General features: G+C 42.9%; 1 protein-coding gene across 2 annotated transcripts in view; it reads right to left on the reverse strand.

Annotated features, from left to right (window-relative positions):
* SERGEF (secretion regulating guanine nucleotide exchange factor) overlaps positions 1-21830 on the reverse strand; it is a 227518-nt gene that overhangs the window by 195807 nt on the left and 9881 nt on the right. For both annotated transcript variants that reach the window (XM_036861735.1, XM_036861736.1), the window contains exons 5-8: positions 21362-21422; positions 16957-17070; positions 14423-14485; positions 10360-10518 (exon numbers count right to left, since the gene is read on the reverse strand). In XM_036861735.1, coding sequence (XP_036717630.1) covers positions 10360-10518; positions 14423-14485; positions 16957-17070; positions 21362-21422 — 397 coding nt within the window. The remainder of the gene's footprint in view (positions 1-10359; positions 10519-14422; positions 14486-16956; positions 17071-21361; positions 21423-21830) is intronic.

The following is a 21830-nucleotide window of genomic DNA, read 5'->3' on the forward strand; positions in this document are numbered from 1 at the left end:
GTGTTTGGCAAAGATTGGTTCCCTGCCCTACTCTGACCCCCTTGGAAATTAAAAAAAAATTTTTTTTTTGTTCAACCAACTGTGCTAACTTACTGCAATGTACCTCTGGCAAGGCCCATCTGTTGGGTGTGGGGACTCCGAGATGACCCTTGATGAAGAGGAGGGCCCTGAACCAGAGGACAACTGGGCGGACAGGAGGGGAGCAGAAAAGACAAAGGACACTGCCCTTACTGCAGATGGGAGGGTGGAGATCATTAGCACAAGACGCTCAAAGAAACCACAGTCAAGGCAGACAGTTAACTGCTGTCCCCTTCCCTTCCCACCTCCAGCTCACTGGCCCAGGGCCCAGGTTCTTGTCTCCTGACTCTTCCTGTGGGGCAGCCAGCTAGAGGCCAAACCCATCTCAGTTCTTCTAACAAGCGAGGAGATTAACTCACAGGGAGACCTTAGGTAACCTCCTTCTTTCTCTGGGCCTGGTAGTGACCTCTGGGGTCCTTTCAGCTCTGACCTTGCTAATTCTGACTCTGGATGCTGGCCATACCGGCCTCACCCACAAGGCTATCTGCCTGCCCACTGCTGCCATCTGGTGGCTCTCCAGGCCTAGCTGCACTTGGCTTTGGCCAGGCTCTCTGCAAGCCCCTTATTCGAGCGCACCTACTTCAAAGGGTGAATCTTGCTTCTGCTGCAGCTGGACACACACTGCACTCCTCTGGACCACAGATCAATGGGTATTCGTTGCCAAACACAAACACCAAAAATAACACCAGAACTTCATCTCTCTAGCAGAGATGACACAGCTGCAGCTGAGAGCCTGACCTCCCTGCCCAAAGAGAGGAAGTAACCTGCCCAAGGTCGCACAGCTGCCTGGCTCCCAGACCAGCGCCCAATTCTGCTTTACCACAATGCTTAGGGCTGGTGGGCACCCTGGAAACCAAAAGTAGAGTCAGCCCAGGGTCAAGTAAACAAAACCTTTGGAAGGTGGGAAACAAACTGTCAGGATTCCTTGCAAACCTCAAGAAATGGTAAGATAGGACATGTGAATATGTGAGCACTGCCTGCAGAAATTCACTGGAAATAACAAATTGGAGGTGGCCAGGGTACCTCCTGACCTTGGAGGGCATCGTTCATGAGGACGCCTGCAGGTCTTCTGTAAACCAGTCTCCAAGCACCACCACAGCCTGGATCCTAGGCTAGGCAGACCGCCAGAGGGCGACAGAGGGTGAGGAAAACACACAGGTAGCATCAATGTGTTTGCATGGGCTTCCCCCACCAGACACTGATCCTCAGGGTCGAGTTCTATCTTTTCTTCTCTATCTCCAGGCCTCTTGGCACCTGGCCAGAGGAGCTGGGTAAACGTATATACAGGCAGATCCCTCAGATTCCCGCACAACCATGGGAACTGTCCACGCTCTGTGGACTCAACTGACCACACTCTTGGCTCTGTCTGCAGCCTTCTTCTAAACCCTATAGTACAGACCCTGAAAAAAATACTGTGTGACTTCAAGTAGGTCACTTGCCTTTTCTGGTCTCTATTGTCTCACATCTGCATAACTGAGTTCTGCTGAATGATCTTCAAAGTCCTTTTAAACCTAAAATTCTAGAATTTGAAACCAAATTGAGGTAAATCAAGGCCACTCTTCACCTGCTGAGCAAATAGGACAGTGAGAAAGGGGGAAGTAGTCAAACAATGCTTCCCTCTAGTGGTGTAACACTGTCACTACACCCTCTCAGCTCAGTCCTATAACTCAACTCCACTCCATCCTACCCTGAACTCTGAACGGGAGAAATCATCTTACAGCTAGGCAGCTAAGCGCAGGTACAGTGGAGCGAGACAGAAAAAAAGGACGCCAGGCTCAAGGAACCAATGAGGCCTCTGAGCTGGTTCCGCAACAGTGGAGAAATTCTCCATCTTCAGGAATGAGTGTATCTTGGAGCTCAAAGGACCTTTTGTGACCTCCAATTCCCCTCTCCAGATGAGGAAACCAAGGCTCAGGGATGTTCAGAAGGGACTTGCCTGAGGTCACAAAGCTGACTCATGACTGAGCCAAAAATAGATCCCCGCTTTCCTGCCTCCTTCAGCCTCTTGCCTCTTTTCCATGCAAACTCCCAGATGAGGTCCATGGAAGTGATGTGTCAAGGGCATATATATACACAGGAATACACCAGCAAAGAGGCCAGTTCCCTGCACTGAGAAAGTTTATTCATTAACACTTATGGGGGATATAATCAGACTGCAAATTACATATTCAGCATAGAAAATATAAAAGAAAATAAAATTCACTCATAATCCCACCAATCAGAGATAATACTCTGCCATATTTCCTCCTGGTCTTTCTATGCAAACATTCTTTTTGGAAAAAAAAAAATTAGAAGTTGTAGTCTAGTACCTTATTGTAACCTACTCCTTTTACTTACCTTATCATGAGTGTATTCCTCTGTCATTAAATATCCTTCTAAAACATTCTATTTAGGGGCAATATATTCCAACATACCATATATTCCAAATTTGTACCATAATTTATTTAACTAGTTCCCCCTACAATTTCATTTGTTTCCATGTATTTGTTTTTGTCATTATAAATTAGGCTGCAATGAATGGCATTATACTTAATCTCCCAATGCACCCATAATAATTTCCTTAGGCCCGTTTTACTTTTTTTTATAGGATGGAATTTCAGAGCTGGAATGGCCCTTGGATATCATTATGTCCACAACCTCCTATTGTCCAGATGGGAAGAAGGGGACCAGAGAGTTCTGTGTCTTGCCAGAGGACAAAGAAAGCAACAGAACCAAGTCCCAAACTCTCCACGCATTAAAATGGGACCTTCCCAAAGGATTTCACACCCTTTCCTGACTACCCTCTCCCACATTGACTTCCCCTTCCCCTGAAACCCTAGAGCCTTCAGTGTCTAGGCCACTCCTCTGGCTCTCTGCCATATTTTTTCATTCTTCGACTAAATATTTCATTTGTTCACCCAACTATAAACTTCCTGAAGGTAGTTCTGGATTTTATGTTTCCTTGTAGTCTGTAGCATAGTGCTATACATATCTAGGTAAGCATTCCACAGATACCTGCTGAAGGATCAAGGATAACTAGGAATTTTCTTCCTTACTGCTTGGGAGAATCACTGGCAAAAGCTGGAAAAAAATGTTTCTTTGAAAAGTAAAAGAAGTTTAGTTCATGGGTTAGAGCATTCTGAGATACATACTACTTGGAGTTAGAGTAGCAGGCTTGGGGACAAAAGACCAGGTTCAAGTTTTAACTCTGCCCAACTATGTGAACCAAGGCAGTGCAGTTAACCAATTAGGGACTTGTCTGGAAAGCAAGGATAATAACACCCATCTTGCCACCTTCAGATGAGAAAATGGAGATGAAAGCACTTTACAGTGATAAAAGTAGTCCACAAGAGCTATGACTGCTATTGTATTATCATAAATGGAAACGTGGCTGCCTCTGTGAATCCTGGGGTGGCCTCCAGACCCACGCTCCTGGAGCACCATCTCCTAATTTCTACTCCACACACAACTCCATTAAGGGAATCTCTGGCTACACATTTCAGGTAAGAATTAGTGTTTTCTTGAAGCAGAACTTCACGTACAGAAGGAACTATTATTCCTGGTTCAAGTCGCTGGGTGTGAGTAGTTAAGCCATCCACATTTCCTCCTCATCTCTGGAGAGAAAAATGACAAGGTGGAAAGAGCACTAGACCGAGGCCATGAGACCCGAGTTTTGTCCTCCCTCCTTCCCTCACACTCTGTGCTTCCCCCTCTTCAGTCCTCAGTTTCTCCATCTCTAAGCTGAGGGGGTCAGGCCAGACGAGCTCTAAGTTCTCATCCATTCCTGACATTCTAGGGATTCTAGTATAAAAATTAATGGCTTAATAAAAAGAAATGAAGTTGAGTTATTTGTAGTGAGGTCGATGGACCTAGAGTCTGTCATACAGAGTGAAGTAAGTCAGAAAGAGAAAAACAAATACCATATGCTAACACATATATATGGAATCTAAAAAAAAAAAAAGGTTCTGAAGAACCTAGGGGCAGGACAGGAATAAAGACGCAGAAGTAGAGAATGGACTTGAGGACACACGGAGGGGGAAGGGTAAGCTGGGATGAAGTGAGAGAGTGGCATGGACATACATACACTACCGAATGTAAAATAGATAGCTAGTGGGAAGCAGCCGCATAGCACAGGGAGATCTCAATGCTGACGTAAAGGCACTGTCTTGCCTCTTTGCTTCAGTTTTCTCATTTGCCAAGTGAGGAAGTTTCTCTTTCCATTTCTGGTTCTCTAAAACTTATAAGACTTTAGGACTTTTTAAGGTGAAACTGAAGAGAGTGAAGAATGTCAGGAACTCTGTATTGGGGCCCACTTTTCCAATCCATAGCCTCTGTGAGACCACAAGGCTGCTTTGTGATACTATGTGGCCCAGGGAAAGCATCCAGCATCCCCAAGGCAACCGGGCTCTAAACATTCTGACCAACCCCATGTTAAGGTTTGGATCATGTGTAAATCATTCCCCTTGAAATTCTAATAAATCACCAGCAACCAGCACTTAGCATTTGTAAGCACTGATCTTTCTGCACTCGCCAGGAGAGTCCTGAATCAACCTGTTACTAATCCAGAGACATTCAGATCCAGCCCTATGGAGACCTCTGCTGGAAAGAGAAGATATGGGACATCTGACCTCCTGATGGCTCCACAGTTTCAAAGGGCAGAGGAAGCCACCGTATACTGAGCTGACATGAGCCCTGTCCTGTGCTGGATGCTGGAAGCTTTGATACACCATCTCATTTAATCCTCATCCAAGGTCAGCAATATTTCCCCGTTTTCCTAATGAAGAAATAAGCTCAGAGAAATGAGGCTTATTCATTTGTCCAGCATGCACTGAGTACCTACCTCAGATGTGCCAAGTACTTTGCTAAGCACAGAGGACACGATGCTGAGCAAAACAGACATGGCTCCTTCCCAGATGGAGCTTACAGTCTAGTGGGATGGGAATTAGTTAAAGAATCCTATAGAAAATAGCACAGGACTTCCCTGGTGGTGCAGTGGTTAAGAATCCACCTCTTGAGACTTCCCTGGTGGCGCAATGGTTAGGAATCCGCCTGCCAGTGAGGGGGACACGGGTTCGATCCCTGGTCTGGGAAGATCCCAGGTGCCGCGGAGCAGCTAGGTCCGTGTGCCACAACTACTGAGCCTGCACGCCACAACTACTGAAGCCTGTGAGCCCTAGAGCCCGCATGCCGCAACTACTGAGCCTGAGCACCTAGAGCCTGTGCTCTGCAACAAGAGAAGCCACCGCAATGAGAAGCCCGCGCACCACGATGAAAGGTAGCCCCCGCTCACCGCAACTAGAGAAAGCCCGCTCAGCAACTAAGACCCAACGCAGCCAAAAATAAATTTAAAAAAAAAAAAAGAAGAAGTAATGTGTTTAAAAAAAAAAAAAGAATCTTCCTGCCAATGCAGGGAACACGGGTTCGAGCCCTGGTCCAGGAAGATCCCATGTGCCGCAGAGCAACTCAGCCCATGCGCCACAACTACTGAGCCTGCGCTCTAGAGCCCGCGAGCCGCAACTACGGAAGCCTAGAGCCCATGCTCCGCAATAAGAGAAGCCACCACAATGAGGCCACTCACCACAACGAAAAGTAGCCCCCTCTCGCTGCGACTAGAGAAAGCCCGCGCGCAGCAACGAAGACCCAAGACAGCCAAAAATAAATAAATTAATTAATTAATTTAAAAAAAAAGAAAATAGCACCAAGGAGAGGCTGTAGTGCCCTGAGAAGAGATAGAAGGGAAAAGTGATGAGTCAGGGATGTCAAGGGAAGGCCTCCCTGAGGAGGTGATGACTAAGTTGAGGTCTGGGGGAAAAAAAAAAAAGGATGTAACTAAGTCAAAATGAAGAAGGTGAGCAGGGTAAGTGTGGCAAATAGAGGGAACATCGGCTGCAAAAGCACTATGGTGGAAAATCCAGGATCCATTCCAGGTACCAAGGCCAGAGTAGAGGTCAGCCAGAGATCAAGAGCTAGCTCAGTTAGAAACAGGGCTGGAAAGGCAGGCAGACGGCAGACCACGCAGGGCCTGGTGACCACTAAGGACTATGTCTTTATCATAAGAGCAATGGGAAGCCACTGGAATGTGACACATGGTTTGAAAAGATCTTCCAACTGAGGCATGGAGAACAGACTGGGCGGAGAGGGAGCGATGTGGGAAGATGAGGACACCAGGCAGAGGCCGCTGCAGGATCCAGCAAGAAGGTGACAGTGGCCTGCACCACGGTGGTGATGGAGAGGAACTGGCACAATCAGGAGGCTGGCAGAGCTGAGTCACACCTCGGCCTGTCTGACTTCAAAGCCACGCTTCTCTCTACCTTGCCATCTATTCATTCGTTCAGCAATCAGTTACTAATCATCTACTATGTGCCGGGCCTGTGCCAGGGGCTGGGGATACAGCTGTGAACAAAACAGACACTGCTCTCATGGAATTTACAGTCTAGACATTAGACAAATAAGAATGCAAATGGATGTATACAATCCATTTTGTAGGAAGAGTACAGTTTCGTAGTATGTATACAATCCATTGAAGGAAGAATAGTGTGATCAGAGATTTTAACAGGAAAAATTACCTGTAAGGCCATGATGATCTTATATTGATAATATATAAGAGCTACGTGTTGGCTGCATGTAAGTGAAAGACCTCAGGAAACTTTGCCTGTCAGACCCGGCCAGTTCATGAGCCCTGAGGGGAGAAGCTGGTGTGTCTCAAGCCCTGCACAGACCCTGCCGAAATAGAAGCCTTTCTAAAAGCAACTGCTAACTCCTTAATGTTCTCACACATCCCAAGCACAGGCACCCCCTGTACAGGTATGTACAGCATTTTACAGTTAGTTAGGATCTTTCACACAGATTCATTCATTTGAACCTCACAGCAGCTGTCTGTAGAATGGAGGTAGGTTTTAATATCCTGCATGAGAGAGGAGGAAATTGAGGCCTAGACAGGTGAAGTGACTCAAGTAAGGTCACCCAACTAGGAAGGCACACAGATCCACCACCCAGTTCTCACTAGAAGCACTTCGGGCCGGGAACTCATGAATCTCAGAGGAGACAGCTGCAGGTCACCGAGCCTGGATAAAGTCACACAGGAGTCCCATGAAGTTCCCGAGAACAATGATCGGGGACATTAAGCAGCTTGGGAAAGGTTTCTAGAATGCAGCTCCACCAGTCTGAGACACAGGTACCTTGCCAGCTTTCCCAGATTAGAACAGGTTCTCTTGGACTCTTTCCAAGTGTCTCTAACGGAGAAAAGTATTTTTCCATCGCAAGCACTGCAGGTAGGCACCAGACTCCTGAAGAGGGAGGACAGAGACTGCATCCCAGATTCCCACATAGACGAACTAAAGTAAAGTTATCTTGATACCATGTGAACTGCCCTCGCTAAGCACCTACCACTGGGGATGGCAGTCTTGGGCAGCATTTCTCGATCATGGTACCACTAACATTTGGGGCTGGGTATTTCTGTGTCGGGGGGCGCTGCCCTTGCATTGTAGGACATTTAGCAGCATCCCTGGCCTCTACCAACTAGATGCCAGTAGCACGCCCACCCCCAGTTGTGACAACCAAATATGGCTCCAGACACTGCAAATGTCCCCCAAGGGACAAAGTTGGTGTAGGGACTATGAGAAGGGAGAAAGCACAGTCTACTCCCCGTCTCCATCCTAACCCAGCCCAGCCCAGCCCACCTTACTGGACGGATCTATGGTCACTGCACATAAGCTGTTTTTAATCAATAACACACCCCTATGTCTTCCAGAAGGAGACTGGGGGCAGCCTCTGTGCTGATGTGGCTGCAGGTAGGTCCCAGGAACAATTCTCCACTGGAGCTTGTGAAAACAACTAGAGCCAAGTAACTCCTTGGCCCAATAATGAGCTGCTTTTGACCCTGTGAGCAAATCTTGTTCCCATTAAAATGAGCAGCTGGGTCTGATTAAACTGGAAGCCCTGGCTGTTTCTTGCCAATGACACCGTGCCAGGGCAAAGGCTTCCACGGCTGCTAGGAGGAGGGCAAAACTGGTGAACCAAACAGCAGGAGACGCTCATCTACCCAAAACTCAGTGCAACAACCAGGACGCTCAAACATCCCAGCTTTTAACCACTCTGGACTCAGGAGAAAGGGGAAAATAACAAAATGCATCAACAAGAGATCTGAATTAACAAGTTAATTAAACAGCTGAAACATTACCCAAAGATCAAGCTCTCAAGTGGAGGTGGAGACCTGAAGCTGAGCCCCAGAGCAGCTGGGGTGACTCAGACAGTGTCAGGGAGATCGATTCCAACCTCCCACCCTGAGTGCTGGGCTGTTGGCCCAGACGTGGAAATCAGCATGAGCTACAATGTTGCAAAGCTAGAATCAAAGCAGCAACATCTTTATGTCTTTCATTAGTCAGCTGCCTAACCAGTTAACGGGTTTACTGACAGACTCAACTAAACTCACTATGGTTTGGTAGTAAGTGTATTTTACCGCACTGCAATTCTTTGAAGACTGACTAAGCATGAAACGCCTACCTGTTAACACCCAGTGACTCAGACTACTGCTAGTGTCTGTGCCATTCCTGCACACTGACTTGGCTCCACTGCTGCACTGAAATCTGATAACAGGTCTGTCTCCCCTAGTGACAGTGGGCTCCTTGAGGGCAGGATTAGGACCTAGTACAAGGCATGGTACATAAACATCTGTATGATGGACAGATGGATGATGAAGTCTTCTGTTTCTGTACTCTTAGACTTAAGCCTGTCCACACATTGCAGTGGGAGGGCACGGCCCACATCTTTTCTGTTTCTTCAAGGCTTAGCACACTGCTCAAAAGGTTCCGAATAAACAAGAACCGATTTGGTTGGACTCTTGAATCCAAAGAGATAAACTGAAGCCTTCTGATCATGGACAAGTGAGTCCAAGGAAAGAGGTCAGAAATCCTCGCAGTCTACCCTGCCTCCTATGCATTTGAATATGTTTAGTCTCTTTTAACTAGAAACAGTTTAACGTAGGCAATGAATACTTTCTCTGCTAGGCATTGGAGATACAGATGTGAGCAAGATGAATATGGTGCCTCCTATCACAGAGCTCACTGTCTGGAGGAGAAGAGAGAGAGTAGTAATTATACAAATAAGCGGCTACTATGCTCAGGGTCTCTTTAAGAAAAATGTATGTCGATGGTCCCAATCTTCAAGCAGTCTGGACTTCTTTGAGGAAAGTCATGATTTTCCTCCAAATGAATGACATAATTAGAGCATCCTCTGAAGCGGTAAATATGGAAAGTTTATTATACACCTTTGTTATATAGGCCTCTGTACCAAAACAATCTTAAAAAAATTTTTAAGAACCAGTTAAAAGCACCATGGATATAAATACTCATAAGTCTATGTCTGTGTGTTCAAACGTGTAGTATGTGTGACTTACCCAGGATAACTGAAGCTGACCTGAAAACCTACAAAAGTACTGGATTAAGTCACCAGGTATTTGAGAGTCTACAGATCTTTGTGTCACTAATGAGCAGGCGAAGAGCAGGCAAGGGGACTCCTGAGAACCCCTGAAGTTCAGAAGGCCTTGACACGATAATGGTTCTTAAGAATTACAAACTGCTGGTCTGGGAAACTGTGTCAGTCAGCAAGAGCTCTAGGAAGGTTGGGAAGAAGGGAGGCCATGAAAAAACAAACCCTGAGAACAAAGTCAGGAATATGAAGACCAGGCAAGGAGAACTGCCCTAAGATGAGAAATCAACGAAGATATTATGAAGAAAACATAAAGATGCCAAAAGCTGGATGGCATGGCCTGGTAAGATAACATCTGAAGGAATATGTGGGGTGTTTGAATTAATGTACAAAGTTTGTTAGGGTTAATAAAAATTTAAATCAAAATACCATGCCACCTATGACTCAAAGTAATGCTTTTGCCTCAATCTTAAAATATTTAACTTAATAGTTTCTGACACCTTTAATTTAGACTCAAGTGAAAATGCAAATACAGTCATCCCTTTAGCTATGACAAGGCAAAGACTCCCCAACAACCTGGACAAATTTCTACGTGATGTTTGTTGCAGTGGGTTCCTTCGCAAAACCTCATGGACTCTTAGGGCCAGAAGGAGTTAACCTAAGCCAGCCTTGCCTTTTTGGGTGTAAACCTGTGATCCAGAGAGGAAAAGCCGCATATCTGGCTGACTGCAGAGCTAGATTCCAGGTCCTCCCCTTCCCAACCCTTAAAGCTTTTCATCAGTAAAAACCAAACTACCTAATCCCAAGCATTCATAGCTACTTAGACAGCTGTCCCCCAGCTGCTCTTCCCAACCACAAACTCTCTGCCACTCTCACCTGTCTGAGCAACCAGGTGTGTCCACCCATTCCAGACAGCAGCGACCTTTTCATTCTGAAAACAATGTGCTTCTATTTTCTGGGGCACAGGAAGGAAAGCAGCCTGGGAAGCCAGTTGCCCATGCTTGTTGCTTCCCCAAACAAACAGCTCTCCTGCATCTTAAACAAACAAAAGGGGGACAAAAGAGGTGAAGGAACATTAGTCCAAAATGATGGAAAATAACCCAAGTTTGAAAAAAAAAAAAGTGGTTAAAAGAAGTTGTATTACTCTTAATCCTACAATGTTGAATAGAGCAAAACAAGATACCAAATTCATGTATAGCATAATAATACACAAGATTTTTAAAAATTCTTTAAATAGGAAAAAAGGCCAAATGTTCTTAGCAGTTTGTCAAGGAATAGGAATGTGAGTTTATTTTTTCATTAATTCACTCAGCAAATATTTGTTCAACATCTACCATGTGCAAGACATATGTTTCTCTATTTTCTACATTTTTAAAATAAACGCTTGCATTACCTTTTGTCAGGAAAAATATATATTAGCTTTTTTAAATAACAGGTTAAAAGATAAATTGTTTAAAGCTTAAACTTTATAAATATAAGATGATTTCACTACATGCCCTGTCCAGCAGAAAATATAATGTTATTATATCACATCCGCATAGCACTTAAGCTCATTTGAACCTCACAATAATCCTGTGATATAAGCAGGAATGCGACTGACTGACACTGTGATTTAATAGAAAGAGAGCAACTTCAGAGTCAAGTGACTCTGGCTTCTATTCTTGGATCTGCTAACTAGCTACTGACCTTGGACAAACCACTTCCTCTCCAAGCCTTAGTTTCACCAGCTGAAGACTGGAGGGGAGGGCGGTTGGTCAAGAAGGGCAGACGATATAACTGATGACACTGTTAACAGGAGATACTTGTGGGTGACGGCAGCAAACCAGAGGGCACATGCTTGTCCAAAAGGCATTCACATTCAACAAATCTTTAACTGGAAGTCAAACAAAATGGGGCCATAGACCATAATTTGGCTCATGAATCTACAGTTTGTGACTCCTTGGATGATTTCTAAGCGCTTTCCCAACCCTAACATTCCAAGGTTCTACACTGCACAGTAAGCACACGGTACACAAATGTGGCTACTGAACACTTGAAATGTGGCTAGTCCAAATGAGACATGTTGAAGACAAACAAAGCACAATGGATTGTAAAGATGTAGTGCAAAAAAAACAAAAGGAATGTGCCTCATTAATAAGTTTCATACTGATTACATGTTGAAATAATATTTTGGATATACTGGGTTAAGTAAAATAAATTATTAAAATTAATTCACCTGTTTCTTTTTACTTTTTGCAATACGGCTCACATTATATTTCTCCTAGACAACACTCTTCTAGAAGATAAATTAACCAAGGCTCGGAGATGTTAAGTGACTTTCAAGATCCCATAGCTCATAAGGGATCAAGTGGGACCAGAAGCCAGGGTTTTTGCTTCCACGGCATTCTGTGACCTCCCAATAAAGGTTTACAGTTTTGCTTGCCCTGAGGCAGTCCGGTCTATTCTCCAAAACTGATCAGAAGCCAAACAGTACCATTAAAGGATATTAGACCAAGATTCAGGCTTCAAGTCCCAGATCTGCTACTGAATCACTCTGTGACACGGGGCACATCACTTCACATTCTGGGTCTCTGTTTCATAGAGTCTGAGGGTCTATAAATCAGTGGAGCCTTTTTGTCACCCAGGTGACCTTGCAGCACTGACATTCTGCAGTGCTATACAATGAATTTGGTATATTTCATGCCTAGAGAGAGGGCAACCTCCCTGGACCTCACCAGGGTGTATGAAGTATGAGGATCCTTTACAAGAGGGCAGCGGACCCCTCAGCAAAGCTTCAACCCATTAAATGGAGTGCTTAGCTACCAAGGTACCACTGACAGTGAGCCTGCATCTGTAATAAGCCTTCATTTATCTTAGTAAGTCTAAACCATCTTTTTGCAAAGACGAACTGTCTTCTACATGTGGATCATTACACTGTTGCATCAGCAGGCAAAACTAAATTCTGCTGCAATGTCAAATAGTTACATAATCTACAACTCCAGACAGAAGGTCTAAAGAACACTGAACAAAATCCAATGTGTAACAGCTTGAACTAGACCAGGAAAGACGGATAGTAATCTTGACCCTTTTTAATTCACTTTCACAATATCCAAAACCAATTCACTTTGTGAATATACTTTAAAAATCACTAAACTGCACACTTTAAAGGAGTGAATTTCATATATGAATTATATTGCAATAAATAATCCAACATCTATGTTTTAAAAACACCATAGTAAAAATGCTCCACATATGAAATAAAAAATAGCTTTACTAATTACAAGAGTTTTTAAGAAATCGATGTTAGCAAGCAACTAGAAGAATCTCTAGGTTTACAAAATACCAGCCATTTCAAATGAATTAGAACAGAGTAGAAATCTCTCAGGACTTCCCTGGTGGTCCAGTGGTTAAGACTCCGTGCTCCCAACACAGGGGGCATGGGTTTGATCCCTGGTCAGAGAAGATCCCACATGCCGCATGGCATGGCCGAAAAAAAAAAAGAAACCTCTCTTAGTCTGTTCTTATTCTCAGAAAAGAATGCCTTCCTCCAGTGCTAGTGAGGACTGTGGGGGATGAACTAGTCACTTCTTGTCCTGGGGCCTTCTGCCCCCTCCCCATAAAAGGGGAGGGGGGACCACATGCCATGCCAGGAGGAGTCCCTTAGAGCTGGCATTCATTTTAACTCAACTCTTTTAACATATCTATAAATCTACCTAACATGAGACACAGGCTAAAAGCAGCTAGTTCTTTCGTTAGTTAGTTGTTTTTAATTCATTAAATATCAAATTATCTGTAGTTCAGAATCTGTTAAGTATTTAAAATCTCACGTTACGGCTCTTGTGCTTTGGAAACAGCAACAGCTCCTCAGCTGGACTGCATTACAAATTTGATGCTGAAGAATGCATGCCCCCATTAATTTACAGATACTGTGTACACATCTTAATTTCCACATGAAACACTGGAAACACTGTATGAAAGTCATTTCCCTTTGCTTAAAAAATGTAATGCATTCAACTCTGGGTGAGAGGTCTTATCAACATAAATCTCTTGGAGCTAGAGTATCCAGTCTACCAGCAGGGGTCAGGGCAATCTGGGCTTTGAAAAAATCCTTTAGGAGAGATGGATAACCTTCACTTTCAAGAAAATGCTGCATTATCACTAGAAAGTTTATACTATATTGGCTGGGTGTGTCAAATGGATGGATGGACAGATACATGGCCAAGACAGAGAGATAAACACACTGTGTGAGAGAAAAAAGACTAGATAGATAGACAGATTAAAGAGATGGAATAGAGAGATCAACTAGAGAAAAACATAAAAATATAAAATAGATTACAGAAACATATACACAACTAGACTTAGAGATTATGGAGACCTAGGTTAGATAGGAAGACACAAAGATGGAAGATAAATAAAAATAGAGATATATAGTTAAATAACATAGAGTAGATAAATAGAGAGAGCAGACAGGGTGACAGATAAATGGAGAAGAAAGATATAGGTGGATAAAATAGGTTAGTCTGAGATTAAACAGCTAGAGAAAATAGACAGCTAGAGAGCTTAGATAGTTATATTAGACATCAAAATAGATTAGGTGGATAAGATAACAACATATTATACATAAATTTACTGTTGGTTATATGATGTGACAATCACAATTACCCTAAAGGAAGATATTTTTATCCCTACTGTACAGCTAAGAAAACAAACTCAGAGGAAAGGAAGTGAGCTTCTGTTTCACATGAGTGTTTTACATGTATTATCATATGTAATTCTCAGAACTATCCACAAAGTACTTTATAGAAGAGGAAATAGTCTCAGGAAGGTAAAACGACTTGCCTAAGATCATACCAGTGGTGGCATCAGAATTCTGACCCCAAAGTCTGTGCTTTTCCCTCTGTATCCCAATAGCATCACTTGAGGCAGAAACACCCAGAATTCTGAACGGCATGTTACCTACCTGTCAGTGAAGCTGAGTGGTCTGAGCCAGCAAGAACACATACTGCTTGAGAATTCTCTAGGCCTACAAAAAAAAAAAAAAATTCTTTTGAAATCACATTTGTAACAGAAAAAATTGGGCACAGGAGGCCCATAGGCAGTGACAACAGCACCTGGAGAGAAACTCTCAGCCAGTGCAGGAAGGTCTGAGTCAGTGGCACTGGCCAAGAAGATGGCTGGCATGGTAGGGAGACTGCTTATATCCAGGAGGTTGAACAAATAAATAAATATTTTGAGGATAAAGGAGTCAGATTTCTCACTATCAGAAAGGAGAAGAAAGGTACAGATATGAAAAGGTTAAAGGCTAGAACTGACCATGTGATACTGCATTGTAATTGAAGTCAGTGTAGACTTGTGGTTTCTACTAGAGATAAACAGACATAGGTGTACATATGTATAAACGTGTGTGTACATGTATATTTCCTAGCTCTGTCCACGGAGCGGGCCTAGAAGCAATGACATCTCATACATTCAGCTGCTATCACATGCAGACACTGAAACACAAGCCCAGGCCTCCTAACAACACACAGGCAGAACTAGAATTTGAACTTGCCTCCCATATCCAAATCCAGCACTTCTCCACCCTTAAATACACTGCCTTCAACAACAGTGTAAACCCTAATCAATTCTGCTCGAAGCTGTGGTCGCCTTGTCTGGCATGCAGAGAAATGGGAGTCTTACTCTGTAACTCTTTCTTCTTACACTTCTGTTCAATTTACTAGTGTCTTAATAAAATGCCCCTCATGCCTTCAAGTATCCTGTGGAATGAGAAAGGGACAAAGCAGATGTTTCTGCCACTTTCACCAGAGAGGAAGCACTGGTCCCCTAGTGGCCGGGTCGGGAGAGGACATCCAGGGTTCCAGCTCCAAAACAGATGGCAATGAGGTGAAGAGGGGACAACGAAAAGTGAAAGACTTTGAGGGCAGGAAGCTGATATCTTCTCTAACATCTCATCAGAAAATTCCCCCAAATTAACTCTGAATCTAAGCTGTGCCCCAAGCAGATCCCAACCAGGTCGTTTAAATCAAATCAAACAAAAACACTTCTGATTCCTTTTAGATACAAAACCTGTGCTAAAACAGACAGTGGACATAAAATCCCTACCCTTAAAAAGCTCATCATCTTTGGCATTTGGGAAAACATGTAAACAACTCATAACAATACAATACGTTGTGCTATCAATGCACATAAAGAAAATGCAATGGTGGTGAGAAGAAGGAAGAGTCTTTCCTGAGAAAGCTGTAGCTGAGCTAGGACCTGAAAAATGATCAGGATTTTCCCAAGGGGAACAGGAAGGAAAAGGCATCCTGGGAAGAGATAACAGTCTGCCCACAGGCACAGAGGAATAAGAACACAGCGCATGCCCAGGGAGCAGTGAATACCTTGGTGAGGCAGGAAAGATGTTTGGGAAGTATGAGTTTATATTACAAATGCTTTCAATGTGAAGTAGACTGTCCTGTGTTCAGTGGCCCCTTCTCCTTCTCTAAGAGAACCCTCCCCAACTCAACACGTGGGCTTCAGGGCGCTAACCTCACCCCGGCAACAGGGGAATGCCTCAAGGACTTAAGAGAATCAGAACGATCCCAACAACTTGTACGACACTCCCACTGCGGCTCACCCTTCCCTTTTCTTTCCCCACTTCCTACCACCCTCAAAAATCCCTCCTTTGTTCTGAGCTAGAGGAGAGTAGAGGTTTCCTGACAGGTTTTTCCTACAGCTAACCCTCAGTAAACTGGGTCACAAAGTCAGAGCGAGAGAGGAAGAAGAGGAGGAGGTGGAGACATGGTGCTACAAACAGAGAGATAAAGGCCCACGAAGAGAGTGTAGAGCAGACAAAGAGAGAGAGACAGAGAAAGAAAGTCCTAGAGACCAAGAGTCCTGTGGGCAGCACCCTTCCTACCTGCTCCTCGTGTGCCCATGAAGAGAGACTTCCCTCGGGGAACGCTCCTAGCCCCTCTCTCCACATCCTCACTTGCTCCTGCTTTCCTTTCAGGAGAAGGAGCTGGGCAGGCAGGCACATTCCTTGTGGGTTCTCCCTCTGGGATGTGCCTGCCTGCAGAGGGCGCCTCCTCCGTGCTCTCAGCTGCACCATGAGCTTAGCAGGACCGAATGCATACAGCTGCTCCAGTGCCTGGTGGGTAAATTCAATCTGGGATTCAGAACCTGGAGGCTCACTAATGCTACACGTTATTTCCAAACACCTAAGCCATGTCTTCCAACCTAACTTTTAACAGCTCTAGAGCTACCATTTTGATTTCCACCCACCTGACTCGCATCTACTTCTCAATGGGTTCCAAACTCTGGCAGCAAAGAGGGGTACTTTTACTGGGCCCACAAAAATCCCAGCAAATTAATAGACCAACCAATAGAGAGAGTTAAGACAGAGAGACCAAGAAATAGCAAAAGCAAAACTCCATTTACCCATTTTCTGCATGCCTGTGTCTCCATTTCCAAACTAAGAATAAATACAGGATTCAGAAGAAGTAAGGACCTTACCTGTCACTCTGCTTGGTTCCTTTGCTGTCAAAAACAGTGGGAGAGTCTGCCCAGGGCACAACCGCCGTCCAGATGATGCCAAACCAGTTCCCCACTGGAACACCGTGCCACTAGCTTCCCAGCGGAGCAGGAGAGAAAAAAGAAATTCTTTATCTGGATTAAGACCAGATTGCTCTTTGAACCTCAATGCCATGAGAGATTCCCAATTCATGCTCAGTTAACATGCATATTATGGAAAAGCTTATTGCCTCAAGAGGCCCTATGGCTGGTCATAGGCATTACCACCAAGTCAATCACAAATCCAGTCTTCAGGGCAATCTAAGACCATCAAAGGAAATTCCAACATAGTAAAACTCCCTCCAGAAAGTTCTAGGACACTCCTCCAGAGTCAAATTACTGGAATGATAACTTTTTCATGATTAACCTGAAAGGACAACTGAGACTCCAGAATGAGCAGGAAAGAACCTTGAAGCTTACCACGTCCATTCCTCACATTTACTGCATGAGAAACTGAGGCCCTGTAGAGGAGATGTGATTTGTCCAAGGTCATATGGGGAGCTAGTAGCAGAGAAAACACCAGGACTTAACTCTCCTACACTTAATGTAATGCCTTTTCTATTACACCTAGATGAATTCAAAGATTCCTAATCGCCAAATAAATACATATTTATGACTGCAAGATAGCTTCTTAATAGCCACTACTTCAATGGAATGGCCTTTTATTTCCATATTCACTGACTCTAATTCATGTACCCATGTTCTGAACCTCATACAAATGCATAGATGAAATATTGTATATTTTGTCTACAGTCAGATGTGTGTAACTAGGATTCACTATCCAACAGCAACATTAAGGTACTGCTCCTCCAGAAGTATCCTATACCCAATGGTCCTTTAGGCTGTAAACAGACAAGCCTGCTTTGTGAAATATAAGTGATGATGATTGAGCACAATGTGAGCAAAACACAGTATTGAAATAAAACAAAACTTACCATCTCTTCAACAAATAAATTGCAAGAGGATAAAAAGAGAGGAAAAGGCACATAAAGATTAAAAGAGACTGGAGATGCCTGATAAAGGATTAATATTTAAAATATACAGTGAACTCCTAAAACTCAACAACAACAAAACCTGATTCAAAAATGAGCAAAGGACTTGAAAAGACTTTTCTCCAAAGAAAATATAAAAATGGCCAATAAGCACATAAAAAGATGCTCAACATCACTAATCATTAGGGAAATATAAATCAAAACTACAATGAGATGCCATTTTACTCTCATTAGGATGACTACTATTAAAAAAAAGAAGAAGAAAATAACATGGGTTGGCAAGGATGTGAAGAAATCTGAAACCTTGTGACTACTGGTGGGAATGTAAAATGGTACAGCCACTACGGAAAACAGTATGGAGATTCCCCCAAAAATTAAAAATAGAATTACTATATGATCCAGCAATCCTACTTCTGGGTACATACCCTAAAGAACTGAAAGCAAGATCTCGAAGTGATATTTGTATACCCATGTTCATAGCAGTATTATTCACAATAGCTAAAATGTGGTCACAACCCAAGTGTCTATCAATAGAAAAATGGATAAGCAAACTGTGGTATATACATACAGTGGAATATCATTAAGTCTTAAAAAGGAAGGAAATTCTGACATTTGCTACAACATGAATAGACCTTGAGGATATTATGTTGAGTGAAATAAGCCACAAAAAGACAAAGACTGTATGATTCCACTTATATGAGGTACCTGTATGAGTGGCCAAAATCATGGAAATAGACAGTAGAATGGTGGTTGCCGGGGATTGGGAGAAGGGGGAATGGGGAGTTATTGTTTAATGGATATAGAGTTTCAGTTTTGCAAGATGAGAAAAGTTCTGGAGATAGATTTTGGTACTAGTTGCACAATAATGTGAATGTACTTAATCCCGCTCAACTGTACATTTAAAAATGGGTAAGATGATAAATTTTATGTGTATTTTATCACAGTAAAAAACTAAAAGGAATAAATAAACTTTAAAAGAGAGAGAGAGAGACTTGAGATACATATCAACCAATTGCAATGATAAACCTAATTTGGATCCTGATTCAAACAAACCATAAAAAAAATATTTTTGAGATAATCAGGGAAATTTAAATACTGACTAGATGCTTGATGAAATTACAGAATTACTGATAATTTTTTGTAGGTATGATGATGGTATCTTTTGGTAATGTTTTCAGAAAAATTCCTTATCTTTTAGAGATGTGGGCAGAAATATTTACAGATTAAATGGGGGAGGGGAGGACTTACAATTAAATTAATCAAACACATAATGAGAACTGTGCTGCTTTGTTAACTGGACAAAAATGTACACATAAGGCTAGCAATCACAAAATGTTGGTAGGAAAGGGGCAAGGAAACCAATGACAGGCAATTCTTTGGTCCTTCTAATTTCTAAGAGAAGAAGCTGCTTATAAAAGCGTAATCACTACCATACAACTCAGTAATCACACTCCTGGGCATTTATCCCAGAGAAATGAAAATTTATGTTCACATAAAAACTTGTCCACAAATGATTATGGCTTTATTCTTAATAGCTAAAAACCAGAAACAACCAAATGTCCTTCAATGGGTGACTGGTTAAACAAACCGTGGTTGTTATAGACTGAATTGTGTTCCCCGTAAATTCATATATTGAAGTCCTAAACTCCAGTGTAACTGTATTTGGAGATAGGGCCTATAGGAGGTGATAAAAGTTAAATGGGTCATAATAGTGAGGCCTTAATCTGACAGAACTGGTGTCCTTTTAAAAAGAGGAAGAGACACTGGAGATCTCTCTCTCTTTCCATGCGTGCATAAAGGAAAAACCATGTGAAGAGACAGCAAGAAGGTAGCATCTACAAGCCAGGAAGAGAAGCCTCACTAGAAACCAACCCTCATGGCATCTTGGTCTTGGACTTCTAGCCTCCTGAACTGTGAGAAAATAAATTCCTATTGTTTAAGCCACCCACTCTGTGGTATTTTGTTACAGCAGCCCTAGCAAACTAATACAGTGGTACCTCTATACCATGGAATATTACTTAGCAATAAAAAGGAACAAATTATTCATACTCCCAACTTGGATGAATCTCCAGGGAATCATGCTGAACAAAAAAGCCAACCCCAAAAGGCTATATACTGTATGATACCATTTATATAACATTCTTAAAATGACAACATTACTGTGGGAGAATGAAAGAGCTAAGGGGTGAGAGTAGGTAGGAAGTGGGTGCAGCTACAAAAGAGCCATAAGAGGGATCCTTGTCATGGAACTGTTCTGTATCTTGACTGTGTCAAGACATCCTGGTTGTGCTATTACACTATAGTTTCACAAGATGTTACCACTGAGAGAAACTGGGTAAAGAGTGAGTGTGATCTATTTCATTTCTTACAACTGCACGTGAATCTACAATTACCTTAAAATAAAAAGTTTAGTTTTTCAAAAACTATAATCACACTAAGCCCCAAGTGACCACCAGCACCATGATGCACCGGATTCTTCCTCGCCTCCACTCCTCTCCCCATTCCACAACTGGACTCACCAACGCTTGAGCCTTGGCTGCCATAGCCAGTTCGGGCTGTCCTTCAGCCCAAAGAAGTGGGAACGGAAAGCAGAAAAATGAGCAAGAGAGAAAAAAGGGTCACTGCCTCCTCCGCTTTCCACCCTCAACCTCACACACACCGTCAGCCCTATGTGCATCACCCTCTCATGGTACAGGAGACAAGCTCACTTGAAGCATTTAAATTAATAAACATTTACATCCACTAGGAAAGCAATGCAGTTCATGGCAAAGAATGTGGGTCTTGGAATCCAGCCTGTCCTAGACTCTGATCCCAGCTCACCTTTTATTTCCTAACTCCCTGTGTAACTGTAGACAAACACTTTAGCCTCTCTGGACCTCAGTTTCTTCATATGTAAGAGGTACAAACTACCATGTATAAAATAAATAAGCTATAAGAATATATTGTACAGGGAATATGGCCAATATTTTCTAACAACTATAAATGGAGTATAATCTTTAAAAATTGTGAATCACTATGTTGTACACCTAAAACTTAACATAATATTGTAAATCAACTATACCTCAATACAAAAAATTTTTAACTCACATCACTGTGTGCCTATGAGGATTAAATGAGGTACTAACTAAATCAAGAGAACCTAGCACCATGCCTAAGAACATAACAAAGAGCTAGACAACGTCATTTCCTTCCTCCCTACCTGCTAAAGGCTTTCCCACATGACTTCTGCCTTATGTCCCCTCCTTTTAATCAGACTGCAGCATAGCAGGACACTCTGAATCTTAAAGTTTATTTCTTCCAAAGCTCCGTGTCTCCTTATTACATGCTTATCAAGAAAATAAAAGCAAAATGATCACCTGTTGCAGCTAAAGCATGCCTCAGTCCAGCAGCAATACTAACAACCTTCTCTCTCAGGAGCTGTCAAAACAAAGAAAAGGATGGCAATCTCAGAATTATCCATCTACAAAATTTTATGTAATTTATGCCCAAACACAACACAGCATGATCCTCATTATGTGTCTGATTGGTTTGGAGCTCCCAATTCCCAACATTTCCACTCATAAATGCCTCTATATGTATTCCTAAAAGGCAAAATCTTTTTAAAATACCATATTACAATGCCACTCAGGGCTAGGAGGCACCTGTAAGGTCACCCAGTCCAGGGGTTGGCAAACATTTTCTGTAAAGGACCTGATAGTAAATATTTTAGATTTTGCAGGCCACATGGTTTCTGTCACACTACTCAACTCTGCCATTGTAACATAAAAGCAACATACACAGTAAATATATGAATGGGCATGGCTGTGTTCCAATAAAACTTTATTT

This window comes from Balaenoptera musculus, chromosome 8 (assembly GCF_009873245.2).
Source record: "Balaenoptera musculus isolate JJ_BM4_2016_0621 chromosome 8, mBalMus1.pri.v3, whole genome shotgun sequence".
NCBI classification, from domain to species: Eukaryota; Metazoa; Chordata; class Mammalia; order Artiodactyla; family Balaenopteridae; genus Balaenoptera; species Balaenoptera musculus.